The sequence below is a fragment of the Malus domestica genome, chromosome 14 (assembly GCF_042453785.1).
Source record: "Malus domestica chromosome 14, GDT2T_hap1".
Lineage (NCBI taxonomy): Eukaryota > Viridiplantae > Streptophyta > Magnoliopsida > Rosales > Rosaceae > Malus > Malus domestica.
In genome coordinates, this window is record NC_091674.1 from 5,001 (window position 1) to 19,385 (window position 14,385).

At 36.0% G+C, this 14,385-nt stretch overlaps 2 protein-coding genes across 10 annotated transcripts in view; both read right to left on the reverse strand.

Moving 5' to 3' along the window:
• Positions 1 to 98, reverse strand: part of LOC139191082 (uncharacterized) — a 1,720-nt gene extending 1,622 nt beyond the window's left edge. Inside the window, exon 1 of the transcript XR_011575219.1 lies at positions 45 to 98. The gene's annotated coding sequence lies outside the window, so the exon portion shown is untranslated. The remainder of the gene's footprint in view (positions 1 to 44) is intronic.
• Positions 99 to 6,273: 6,175 nt separating this feature from the next.
• On the reverse strand, positions 6,274 to 13,791 carry LOC114821052 (uncharacterized). 9 transcript variants are annotated; one of them, XM_070811627.1, is made up of 10 exons: positions 13,321 to 13,791; positions 12,767 to 12,805; positions 12,447 to 12,681; positions 11,394 to 11,626; positions 10,385 to 11,075; positions 9,435 to 9,801; positions 8,471 to 8,565; positions 7,748 to 7,942; positions 6,788 to 7,447; positions 6,274 to 6,561 (listed from the first exon to the last, which is right to left on the reverse strand). In XM_070811627.1, the coding sequence occupies exons 3-9, from the start codon at positions 12,663 to 12,665 to the stop codon at positions 6,824 to 6,826; spliced, it is 2,424 nt and encodes an 807-aa protein (XP_070667728.1). In that variant the 5' UTR covers positions 12,666 to 12,681; positions 12,767 to 12,805; positions 13,321 to 13,791; the 3' UTR covers positions 6,274 to 6,561; positions 6,788 to 6,823. The 9 variants fall into 9 exon arrangements, with proteins under 9 accessions (XP_070667728.1, XP_070667727.1, XP_070667729.1 ...); XM_070811626.1 differs by having other exon boundaries at positions 6,274 to 6,622; XM_070811628.1 differs by having other exon boundaries at positions 6,274 to 6,625.
• Between the last annotated feature and the right edge of the window lie 594 nt (positions 13,792 to 14,385).

Here is a 14,385-nt window from a genome sequence, read left to right on the forward strand (position 1 = left end):
ATGCAACTAAAGAAATGAATTGCAAATTATGACATAATTTATACCTGCTGCATGCAAATCGTGGTATAATGTTTTATACCATCGGTCTTCAATTATTTTTACGACCCACCTTGCACCATGTTTTCTTTCCAATTCATCCTTCACTACACGCATCAACTCATATACTGCCCCCATAGTAGGATACACTTCAGTGTCAACGATCCGTAAAACTTTGTAAGAGGTTCAAACACTTGACACACATGTTCTGTTTGACTCCAAAAAGCATGATCAAGCACTATACTTTCCACCATACGACCTGTATTTGAGCGGCTGAAATTGTGGTTGGCCCAATCGTCACTAGTGAATAGTTGCTTCAACCCTGCTTTCTTCTTGAGTAGGCTGTTTAATGCAATATAGTTGGTGGCGAATCGAGTGGTAGCTGGACGAATAATTTCTCCTCTGCAAAATTCACGCATCTTTGCCAACAACCAACCGTGATTGTAAATATAATTTGTGATCGTTCTAGCTCTTTTGACCACAGTAGCAACATTCTCTCTCTTCCCCATTGCCTCAAACATAAGATCAATACAATGTGCTGCACATGATGTCCAAAACACATTATGATGCTTCATTAACTTTTTTCCAGCTTTGACAAATGCAGAACCGTTGTCGGTCACGACTTGGACAACATTATGCTCTCCCACCTCCATGATTACATCCCTCAATAATTTGTAAATATACTTGTAATTCTTTATATGGTCTGAAGCATCAACAGACTTCAAAAAAATTGTCTTTCCCTTGGAGTATACCATGAAGTTGATGATAGATAATCTGGTCGGGCCGGTCCATCCGTCACACATGATTGTGCAACCATTAGTTTCCCACTTTGACCTCAACTTGTTAACATACTCGCCAATGTCTTTATACTCCATATCCAAATATTTGTTTCTTATCTCATAGGGAGTGGGAGGTTGTACTCCAACACCGGCCTGTTGACATCCCACTACCATATTTTTGAAATGATGTGATGATGCCTTTGCAGCAGGACATTTTCATAGATAAAGAACTTGCTAATTAGACACCCCATTCCCTCCTTCACATTACCTCCCTTGAAATAACTCCAAACACTCTTTTGACGTGCGTTGGATAACTTATATAAACTTGGGGCTATTGGTGGTGTTGGTTGTGATTCTCTAAGACTGCCTCCCCGTCTCATTTGTGCACCACCACTTGTCCGGAACCTTGTCCCCTATTAGGAATTTTATGAAGGTGTTCTCTTTCCCATGCTGACTGTTTGGAGGCACGTAATGCTTGTTTCAAACTGCGTCGTTCTTCAGGTCCCATGTCATCATCACATTCGTCCTCATCGTCATCATCATCACTGTCAACCACTTGGCCATAGACTTCTCCCCGTAGCCCAGCTCGAATATTTTCCATTCCTTGTGTCATCTTTTCCTTCTGCTGTTTTTTATTTTTTAATAATGTGCTGATGAATGCCTTCACTTCTGGGGGGACATTATCGCATCGTTGGACATTTTTTGATGGATCTAATCCACTAAGATGATACTTCAGTCGTGTCACTCCGCCACTCTTCATTACCCGACCACAATATTTGCAAATTGTGCCATGTTTGTTTCCGTCTATTGGGTCTCCATGTTCCCAAGCTGGATCACGTTTACTGGACATCTTAAACGTACCTATATTTATTTTTCATTAAAATTAGACAATTATTTTTTGATAAAAATAAGAGAACCTAAATAATAAAGTTATTCTACAGAAGAATTAAATACAAAGTAAAGAAAATGATTGTAAAAAGTTAAGTAATTATACAAATAATATGGAATAATAAAACCTAATATTAATGAATAATAATCCAATTTGATAATAATTCAATTTAATGAATAATAATCCAATTTGATACAAAAAAAAATCCTAATATAAAACATGGTGATGAATAATAATCCAATTTGATAATAATCCAATTTAATGAATAATCCACCAATTTGATAAAAAAAAAATCCTAATATAAAACATGGTGATGAATAATAATCCAATTTGATAATAATAATCCAATTTGATAATAATCCAATTTAATGAATAATCCACCAATTTGATAAAAAAATAATCCTAATATAAAACATGGTGATGAATAATAATCCAATTTGATAATAATAATCCAATTTGATAATAATCCAATTTAATGAATAATCCACCACTTTGATAAAAAAAATTATCCTAAATTAAAACATGGTGATGAATAATAATCCAATTTGATAATAATAATCCAATTTGATAATAATCCAATTTAATGAATAATCCACCAATTTGATAAAAAAATAATCCTAATATAAAACATGGTGATGAATAATAATCCAATTTGATAATAATCCAATTTAATGAATAATCCACCACTTTGATAAAAAAAATAATCCTAATATAAAACATGGTGATGAATAATAATCCAATTTGATAATAATCCAATTTAATGAATAATCCACCAATTTGATAAAAAAAATTATCCTAATATAAAACATGGTGATGAATAATAATCCAATTTGATAATAATCCAATTTAATGAATAATCCACCACTTTGATAAAAAAAATAATCCTAATATAAAACATGGTGATGAATAATAATCCAATTTGATAATAATCCAATTTAATGAATAATCCACCAATTTGATAAAAAAATTATCCTAATATAAAACATGGTGATGAATAATAATCCAATTTGATAATAATCCAATTTAATGAATAATCCACCACTTTGATAAAAAAAATAATCCTAATATAAAACATGGTGATGAATAATAATCCAATTTGATAATAATCCAATTTAATGAATAATCCACCAATTTGATAAAAAAATTATCCTAATATAAAACATGGTGATGAATAATAATACAATTTGATAATAATCCAATTTAATGAATAATCCACCAATTTGATAAAAAAAAATTCCTAATATAAAAGAATAATAATCCAATTTGATAATAAAAAAACCTAATATAAAAGAATAATAATCCAATTTGATAATAAAAAAATCTAATATTAAAGAATAATAATCCAATTTGATAGTAAAAAAACCTAATATTAATGAATAATAATCTAATTTGATAATGAAGATGGTAAGGGAAATAAAATAATAAATAATATTAAACATATTAAAATTATCCTAGGGAATAATTATACAACATTACTTAATTACTTAAAACAATTAATATTAACATTACTTAATTACTTACAAAAATTAACATGCAAGTATTAATTACTTAAAAAGATTCACATACGAGTCCACACAAATTTATTTGTTGTTGTATAAATTACAATAATATAAATTTAAGTTTGTAAACTTACCTTAAATATTGAAGCCTTTGTGTTCAAGCTTTGGAATGGATCTGGAATGACTTTGAAAATGATAAGGAAAATAAAATAATAAATAACATTAAACATATTAAAATTGTCCTAGGGAATAATTATACAACATTACTTAATTACTTAAAACAATTAATATTAACATTACTTAATTACTTACAAAAATTAACATGCAAGTAATTACTTAAAAAAATTAACATACGAGTCCACACAAATTTATTTGTTGTTGTATAAATTACAATAATATAAATTTAAGTTTGTAAACTTACCTTAAATATGGAAGCCTTTGTGTTGCTTGGCTATGGAAAGGATCTGGAATGGTTTTGAAAATGGTATGGGAAGAAGAATGTATGTTAAAATTCGGTGAATGCCTCTGATACTCCACTGGATGAAAGAATGTAAGTATATAACAGACATTGACACTGTTTTGCATGTGAAAGACTGTCACACGCTTTCATTATGAAAGCAGTAGTATTTGTTGTGCATGTTCTGAAATTGCAAAAAGTTCTTTGGATCATTGGATCAGAGAGGTAGACATAGGTTTGGAATGATTTGGTTTTGAATAATTTGGAGCATTTGATGCTTTTTTTTTCTTACACGCCATCACTCAGACAGTCAAAAAGACTGAAGAACTCACACTCCACCACACACACACTTCGAGACCCCCCCCCACCACACCACACACGCACACCACACACGTACACCACACACGGAGGTCTCTCTCTCGATCTTTCATTTCCCACTCCACTACCATATTCTCGAATCCTCTCAATCTCTCTCTTCTCTCTTCTCTCTCTGAGGTCGGTCTGAGCCTTCGTTCTCACCGAGAACTTCTCAGTCTTCTCCCTCCCTTCCCCCTTCTCCAGTTCTTCCACACACACACAGAGACATCATCTCTCGAATCTCGATCCTCCTCGTCCGTGTCTCCGTGTCTCCCTGTCTCCCTTTGCTCCTCCCATCTCACCCGCCCTAAACCCAGCCGTCGACACCACTCCATAACCGCCTTCTAAACCACCTTGATCCATGGAGATTGACCGGAAATCATCGTAGTCCAAGCCGTCGACACCACTGAGGAGCACGACCTTGTCCCAGCCGTCTTGGATTCGTGAGGAAGACAATGTTCCAGGCTCCTACTTCTCTTCTTCTCGACTTTTACTTTAAATTTTTGTAGAGATTTCAATTTTTCTGCATGTTGCACCTTTGTTGTACTGAAATTGATTTTAGGGATTTAGGAATTAGGGTTTCTATTTTTGTACAGATTGCGATTTATCTGCATGTTGCTTGATTTTTGTACTGAAATCGATTTTAGGGATTTAGGAATTAGGGATTCAGTTCAGTTGCTTTGAATCCGAATTTGGGGATTTAGGGATTCGGTTCATTTGCTTTGATTTTTGTACTGAAATCGTTCTTCTCGGCTTGTAAACATGTTGATTTTTGTACTGAAATCGATTTTAGGGAATCCTGTATTGTAGATTCAGTTCATTTGCTTTGAATTAGAATTTGGGGATTTAGGGTTTCGGATTATTTGCTCCGGCTGTGTTCTCCGATGAGTCCATACCAAATATCGCGATAGTTTCGAAAATATCGCGATATTATCGATATTATCGATAATATCGCGATATTCTGCCGAAAACAAGTTGGATAGTTACTAAAATATCGGGGTCCCAAAAAAACGATAATATCGGCGATATTTCGCCGATATTATCGATATTTTCTACTGTGATCACAACAACTAACACAATAATATCACGAACATGGTCACAATAATATTTTTATTTGTCAAAAATTACGAAATATTTTTTAAAAATTTAAAAAAAAAATTATTTTAGTTTTTTTGTTTTAATTTTTTGGGCAGAATTAAATTTTAAACAAAAGAAGAATTTATGTCGTCTTACTTGTGCAGGCTAAAAAAAACTTTAAAATTCCAGCGCAGCTCCTCTTTCCTTATCTTCAACCTCAACCCCTCTGCACATTCCAAAACCCCATCCCACGTAAATCATCCCACTTCATCCCTCCGACATTGACGATATCGAAAACTTAAGCAACACAACATCCAATCGAGTCACACCAACATCTAATCGGGCCCTGATTTCAACCTAATTGGCCTCCAACGAAACCAACTTTAAAAATCGAAGGAGGTCAAACACGGCCGCAGGACCTTCACCTCGTCAACAACGTCAAACATTCACGCCACTATGGGGGTGGCTTACGCCGACGTGCCGAAGCAGAAGGAGGCGGAGTAGCCGCAGCAGCGGATATGTGGTGGGCTCTTGAAATCCATAACCTTGGTTAGTGAGGGAAGACCGGAGCGGAAGATGAAAAGGGAAGAGGGAGGGGAACGAGGAGTTGTTTCTTTACGCCCAGCAAAAAAAAGTTGAATTGCACCCAATGCCAAAACGCGGGGAACGCGGAGTTGTTTTTTTATGAATAGTAACCTACACCTCTTACGCTAACATTTCATTTGCATGACAGGCCTTAACTGCTACTCTTACCTCCTTCATGTCACCACTTCGACCCCCATCATAGTTACCACCCGTACCAACACGGTTTTCACCACCGTAGTCCCCACTACTTTGTCCTCTATTATAACCGCAGCCACCACCACTGACACCCGAAGGGTAGGGCGTGCCTAACTTGCAATGACAAGATAAAACTTGCCAAGGCATGACCGGCTAAGCATGTTCTCCATTTATCACTCCTTGCCCTTGCCTCACAATGCTTGCCATGGCATGCCTTACCCTTATGTGCCTTGCCTTGGCACGGAAAGGCGCTTTGGTTGTTTATATTGCCTTGTGCACGGTTGTAATTTACCTTGGACACAGTGGGGGTTTGGGATCACTATATGTTTTCTAATTGAATTACGTCCCTTATGCCACTTTATTTTTAGGTAAAATTGAAAGTATAATATCCCATCAAAGTTGGGTCAAACAATGGTCTCTGTTACATTGCATCAGAAGGTAAATTTGTCCGTTGCAGGCAAATATCGTGTGTTGACTACATGGATTACACTATTTATGAAAGGCTCGAGAATTTACAGTATGAACCAATTGACCTAAGTGCCCCATGCATTTGATTTAGCCGCAACCATGCACATCAGATGATAGTTATAACTGCTGTTTTAGTTCGTCATGCTCATAGTTGTACAAGGAAGGCAATCAGTATCAGTGGAGGAGGCGTTGTGTCACAGCAGCTGCACACAATTTGTTCTGCCACAACCATGGCAATGAGGACAATTAACATCAAGTGGTCTGCAATTCTCAACTGGACCTACTGACAAATTTGTAAAGTCAATATTCTCAAAGAAAATTGAGAACCTCCAAAGCTTGTGGATACACCTTAGTGCTAATTATCTGTATAATACATGCGAAGCAAGAAAAGATATCCGTACTCGGGATTTTCGGCAACAAAAAATAAAATTTACAAATAATTTACCTATCAGCAATGCAACTGTCTCTTGTGCTGACCATCTCATGGTCCTCTCATCTTCTCAACAATGTTCCTACTCTTCTCTTCAACTTGGCGCCTCTTCTCTTCCAATTTCTCCCCCATCTTCTTCCCCAGATCAAGCATCCTTGCTCTTCTCCCTGTTCTCTTTAGCCTTGGGTCATCTTCTTCAAAGCTATGATTCTGTTTATCCAACAATATTGTTGACCTCGAAAGTGATTGAGACTCGGGTATACCCTCTACCTTGTGTTTGAAACTGTCCTCTAGTTCACCATTCCCCAATAAAGGAGTTCTCAACTCTTGACAAGTCCCGCCAGTATTCCCAGCTGACAGATCGTTAGAACTCACCGAAAAGGCTAGCACATCTGAGGATTCACCAATTGGTTGTTCAATAGACTCGGTCTTCTTCAGTTTTTTATGCTTGGTCCTATCAACGGAGATTCCGCTGCTAGCTTCTGTCTTGTATTTTCCTTCACTAGGTTGGACGATGGGTACTTCACATACAGTGGTTGGATCATTCACAGATTCTGGGTTAACCCATATGAAAGGAGCAACCTTCCGCGGTACCCAATCGTCCTTTTCTGCTAGCATCCATGGTATGCATACACTTTCAAAGTTTGGAAGCACTAGAGTTTCCCGGATTGCAGTCTGTACAAGTGAAATGAAGCTTCATAAGGGCTTGCTGTTGTGAGCATGATACCACAACCATGTTTTTTTTCTAAGCTGTCGCTGGGTGAACTCACACATCATAGTAATTAGTAACAAGCATCGTGCCTCATGTATGAGAGTTCACACATCATAGTAACAAACATCATGCCTCGTGTATGAGAGTTCACACATCATAGTAACAAACATCGTACCTCATGTATGAAGTTAAGCATGCTCCAAAACAAAATAAAATAAAATAATAGAAGGAAAATTACCAAATATGGAAGCAATTTTCTGTACCTTAAGCCGACTGATCAGAAACAAAGCTATGTGTCCATTAGTAATCTTGTGGTCTCCCACTGACGAGTCCAGATTGAAATCTATATCAGGCATGGATGTGAAAGCAAACCATAGTCTGTCTGAAGGAGGTGGCTTGATTTGTAACCGCAGTGTTCCTCGTAAGGATGTTATCCTTATTGCCAAAGAGAGAGGCACCTTCAATTAGATATGTTCAGTTAGTAATGCAGAAGCTCTTGAGATAGATAACTTTTTTAAGTACGCATACATGCACATACAAATAAAGTGTGCTTCTGACTCTGTGCACGCACGTGTGAAAGACGAGAGAACACATCAAATCGGAGAAATTTATAACCAGTATTCTTTTTGCGAGTATAAAACACTTTGGTGATGGCTGTCTCCAGAAAATACAACTCAGTTTTCACAACTACCAAGCTCAAGCTTCTTTTCATGACCTATTATTGTTCACTTCATGGTCTAACGGTCTCTATCTACATTAGCATGTCATATATGATTATGCTATAAAATAATTTAACTTAAACAGAGAAAAGAGCCAACTCACACAAACACGCATTACATCTACAGCCAAATATCCATCTAATGAAGGGGACAACAATCATGGACAGAAGATCAGCAATAGTCATGGTCCGCAGAGAATTAAACCATAAGTAACAAGAAAGTCCAGGGAATCAGAAACACATATAGGTCAGAGATCCATCTACAAACCTGTGAAACTTGTTTGGCTATAGAATTTAGAAGTGACTTCCACCTGGATCCATAATTTGATGCAGACATACTGCTCTTAGAACTCTTTGATCCATCTGCAACAGAACGTTTCAGGCAATAAAAGAGATGATACTACAAAACGAAACTTGTAGTTTTCATTGTAGTGTAAAATTGAGTTAGGCTGTGAAATAAAATAATACAATATTATTTAACTTATATAACTAGAAAATGTGTAACGTTTAGCTTCCAAATTGAAAATAATTCCATGCTTAAAGTTTCTTTTCTTTGCCTTATTAACTGTGAATTTACTTGAAAGTTTCCCTCTTCTCTACTACAAGCCTATAGATAGCAGATCCTTTGCAAGAATGATATTCAAAATAAACCTTAAAAATTACAAGGTTGAAATTATGGGACCACATTGCTGGGTGGGCTCCAACAATGTGGTCCTCAACTTGAATCGTCATAGATCACCTGTGCATGCATATATAAAAATTCTCATACCAAGTTACATCTGTATCCAGACGTTGTGCTGTTTGAACTGCATGATTTTGCTGTTCAGACAGATAGATCCTCAAGTTTACTTAATTATTTTTTAAAGTTTTATATACGATTTCCTTTAGGGTTTGACCTTTATTCCATGCCTAGCTGTTAGACAACCATTTTAATCTTGATGTTTGAAGTCTAAGGCTCTAAATCTTAATGTTTGCTCTCTTGATCATAGGCAACCCAAATTCAATTGATTCTTTAATCATATAGTACCTTGTGAACTATTTTTCAAGCTATGTAGTGTACTTATAGCAATCACCAATCAGTATTATAGGTAACAAGATAATATTTCCACTACTATACAATCATCAATGTATTATGAACCCAGAGGCTGCTTGTATGTGAGCTATCAAGAGTTTCAAAGGTATATATGGAAAATACACAGAGTGCACAAAAGTTGACTTTAGTTTAATCTCACCAGATTTTGGGTCACATTCCTCCTTATTCTCGGGCGCATCAACTGTCCCTTCAGCAAGATTTAACTGCTTTCCAAAATGCTCAAATTCTTCAAGAAGATCAGCTGAAACATCTCCAACAGAGCCTGATTCTGGACGCAAATCCTCGCTGCCTCTTTGGAAATCTAATTCACGGACTTCCAGTCTTGTTTCAACATCTAACACCGCACCACCATAGTATCCAATGTCAACTTCCAAAGCCCATACATCATTCATGTCCATCGGGAGTACTTTCAAACCATGGATGTAAGGTGGGAGATTCCCAATATTAATGTCTGTACAAATCACTTCGCCCATGTAACTTGGGGTCCTCATATTGGACAATGTCCTCTGTCGTAGGCAAAATCAAATAAAACACAATAATTTTACATCTGCCTTTGCAGACAAATAATAGAAGAGAAATGTGTAAGTACACAAAGCAAAAGCCAAATTCAAGATGTCTAAATACACTCAATCAAATTCGGAAAATTTGATACATGGAGGCCCAGTTACATGAAATGAACCCTACATTTACAGGTGCCTTGCAAATATAAGTCAGTTTAACCTAAATCTTTATCCGAAATATTATTTAGCTCATCCTCGAGTGTCTACCATCTGCTTGAAAAGACAAGAATAGCAACAATTGCAGAGTTAAAATTTTATAAAGGGAATTGTTATTAGCACTCCAAAAATATCATTCTACACTCCTCACAGGTGTATTTTACTTTCTAATTATAGAAAGTTTGGAGTGCCAAATGAAATTTTTGGAGTGCTAATAACAATTCCCTTTTATAAAATACAAAAAAAAACAAGTTGAATGTGTGTGCGTTTGTGTGCGCACATATTTGCATGATATGCTTCTTAATGCAAATATGAGAAGATGCATGCATGTATACTAACAGAAATGATGAAATCTTCTTGGTGTATGGTGCACCTGAATCTGAGCTTTTATGGTTCTTTTCATCTCCACACTACTTTTGGCATCAAAGAAGAGCCGTGAAATTAACAAATTCCAACAAAGTGTTCCCTCATCAGAACCAAATTTTTCATCGGAGCCTGCATCAGAGATGACAGATATATGACTCTGACTACCAGAATGAGTTAAGGTGGAAGATGGTGGGATAGCCAAATTCCCTTCACTGAAACTCTGAGCTCTCTTCACTAATGGACTAGCATCTGCCAAACTACTGGAAGAAACAAAATCCTGGCTTGGACGAACTTTCTCACTTATCTTTCTTTCTTCACGGCCTAAGGATGACGTCCAGCTCAACTTATTTTCTGGACCAATCTTCGAAGACTTCTTTGTGAATTTTCTCAAGAACATACGAACCTTTGAGGAAGAACCATCAATCCTATTTTCCCTATCTGTGGGTTCAGCAGCATAGAGTCCACCAGACTGTTTCATGAGTGAAGGATGGCCTGTATTTAACAATGTCAAGTAGCAGCGAAATTCTTCATGCAACTTGGTGAACCAGTCAAGTTTTTCTTTGTCATCACACGATGCTAGACGAAGAGTTTTACACCATGATTCCTTCTCAACTGAAGTTTTAAGATAAATGTATAATATTTTACTTCCTTTGTATAAGGTGGCCTTGCTATCCAATTTAATGGGGAACCTCTTGGCCCTTAAGAAAAGAAAGAAACTTTCAGCACTGGTCAAAAACATAGTGAAACACTGTAAATGGCTAAGAACTAAGACAATTCTGTTTTATTTTTCACAGTAATAAGAGATATTACGGCACTTTATATCTTTACAAAAAGAAATCATGGAAGTATACACGTCTTCAAAAAAAATTTGTCACCTCGCTGTAAAAAATTTGTCATAGCACTTGTATGGGAAAGATTTGGGAAAAGTAGTAAAATGACAATTATGATCATCCCAGCTTGATTAAATTTGAAAAAGAATGGTTAGAAGCAGAGGATGTGTGGCAATTGCCAGTTACCATTTTCTTGAAGATAGACTTGTTGAGGAAACAGCTTCAATAGTGCAGCCCTTTAACTGTATAGCTGTCTGGGAGCCATCTGATTCTGTCAGAATGAGTAGTTTGTTCTTGATTTTTGCATATCTTTTTATAGGAGAAACCTCAAAGAATTCCTTCTCTCTCTTTTGCTCTCGTAGAGCTTTCTCTTGCCAGTTTTTTGGAACTTTTTCTGGTTCTAAAACCCAAATTACACCCTAATGGAGGGAAAGCTTTTAGAAAAATGCTATGCACAGCCATGAGTAATGTATATGTGTCATAAGCCTAGATGAACAAGTTTAGTGTAGACTGATTAGCTCCCCACAAAAGGGATGTGGGAAGCACAGGTTGGGTCCCAATATCAATGGTAAATGTACAATAGTGCCAACAAAAGGTAATTCAGTACAATGCAGTGATATGACTGAATTCTGTACAAAAAAATACCTAAGATGTATATCTTTTCAGTCAACCGCAAGCAAATGTGTAACCTCAACAATACATATAATAGTTTCCATTCCAATGCCTTATGCTAAATAGAATCCTTAATGCAGTTGTTTCAGCTTGATCAACATTTCATTAGAAAGATTATTGTCTTGCAAAGAAAACTAGATAAAGTAGAAAATATTCTCTAACACGATTTTATTATATTTAGGATTATAAATACAGCCTTATGTATACATTTCTAAAGTCATACAGCCTCATGATCCTTAAAATGTGCCTCGAGAAAAAACATATTCAAATAGACACATAACCTGTCAATTACTCACCCAAATATTCCATCATATTTAAATTTTTAGTTATATTGTTCCACGTTATCAATTTAACTGGGATACGTTAAAGAGTCAAAATCGAAATTTTCATGATCATAAAAGTACAAATTCTCAAAGTTGAGTTGAATTGAATTTGGAATTTAATGTTGTTTTCAGAGCAACAAAGAAAACTCCCGAGAAAAAGCAGAAGGCAGAGGATAAATTTACAAGTAGAAATTAAAGAAACGAATTCCAGGGATATGAATATTCAAGTACAAGTGGTAAATACCTCCTTCTCCTTGGTGGAAGCAAATTCCAGGGATCGACGAGGGTGTAGATGGTCTGACTTGGATCCTCTTTCTTGAGATGATTTTTCTTTGTCATGCTGTTGCTTGGTTTTGTGCTGTAACCTGCTGATGAAAACTCGTACAACTGCGACTTCCACGGCTAGAATCGCCGCTGCTCCGACTACAAACCCAACACTTAGCCACAGCAACCAACTCCACATTTTTCTTTCTACAATTCTACAATACCAGATTTAAATTTGAGGTCCCTTTCTAATTCTTCCTGTAAAAATTCTCATAACCCTGAACAAAAAGAGATGTTTACCGCAAGCTTGGAGCTAATGGGGATCACATTCTCCTTACTCTGCCATCACAAAAAACAAAATTTGAAGTTGAAATCTTCTTTAAAAAATATGTAACTTGCAATCTGTTTTGTAACGTCAGTTCCGTTGGTGGTTCTTTGAATGTATTTTTTTTTTTTTCCTTCACCGTTTTTCTCATATGAATTTACCCAAATAATTGTTTTTTTTTTTTCTAAAATCCATCCCCATTGCATGCTGCGTTCTTATATAATTGTTGTTTTGCTAATAGTGTGACCTTTCTCTTAAAAAATATATATAATAATAAAATAATAAAATAAAACTACTGGTATATTTTTACTCAATCATGGTCATGAGTTTAGGTAGCAATCGCTTGTCCCAATTCACCTTCAAATCAGGCTACAAATTCAAATTTTAAAATATAAAAATCCAAATTAAACACAGAATTCAGAATTCACAACGCAAACCCAACCTAAACACAAAGTTAAAGTGAGAGACCTAAGCTTTAGATTAAGAAAGAGAGAGCAAATACAATTGGGGGTAAAGTTCGAAAATTTACCAAGAGGGGTTTCCGAAGAGGCGCAGAGAGTAGGGGATCGGCCTATCACTGATGTGATGGTATCGAGAGCCATCATTTCCCCTGTGGATCGGTGATTCGGCCTCATATCTATCTATACGGCTTCAATTTCTGCAAGGCGATCGATTTTGATCATGCCTTCCACGCTCTGCTTCGCGATCTCTGCGACTGTTGCAGTTCCGCACATCTATGGCGAGAGAGAGTTGGAGAAGAAGCTGTGGATCGAGAGAGAGTTGGAGAAGAAGCTGTGGATTGAGTATGGGGGAGGAGAGAGAGAGAGAGTTTTAGACAGAGAAATGGAAAATTTGTTTTGGAGAGAGAAATGGAAAAATAAATGAAAAAAAAAATTTGTTATTCCATAAAGCCACAGGGATAAATATGTCACTTTACTGTATGAATTGAGAAAAAGTAATGACAGAAACAGTAAAATCGTCAAAAGGGTTTTTCATCTCACTTTTAGAGATGATTTGGGAGTAAGGTGCTTAAAAAAATGGAACTTTAACGAAAAGCACCCGGTACTGTTTACTTTAACGAAAAACCACATTTTCACACTAAAAAGTCAATCCTGGTACTATTCACTTTACCCTTTATTTTGTCCTTATCATTAAAACTCAAAGTTTTCAAACCCTTTTCATTAGTTTTCCTTAAAAAAAAACATCTATGAAAAAAAACTGTGAGGGTTTTAGGTGTTTGGTAAACTGAAAAAAAAAAAAGCTTATTTTGGAAGCTGCTGTGAGAATAAACTGAAATCAAAGGAAAAAGCTAAAGCTGCTATTTGCAGCTTTGGAAAACTGGTTTTTTTTTCAAAGCACACGGAGCTACAGTGCTCCTTTAATGAAAAGACCCACTAACAGACTGCTTTTTTTTTCCAAAAGCACTTTTACAAAAAAGTTTACCAAACACTCTGCTGATTTATTTCACAGCCGCTTATTCTCACAGCACAGTCGCTTATTCTCAAAACAGCTTTTTTTCAAAGCACAGCAATACCAAACCAGCCCTTAGTCGGCTTAATTTCTAATTCATGGGTCCAAATTTACAAAGCCCATG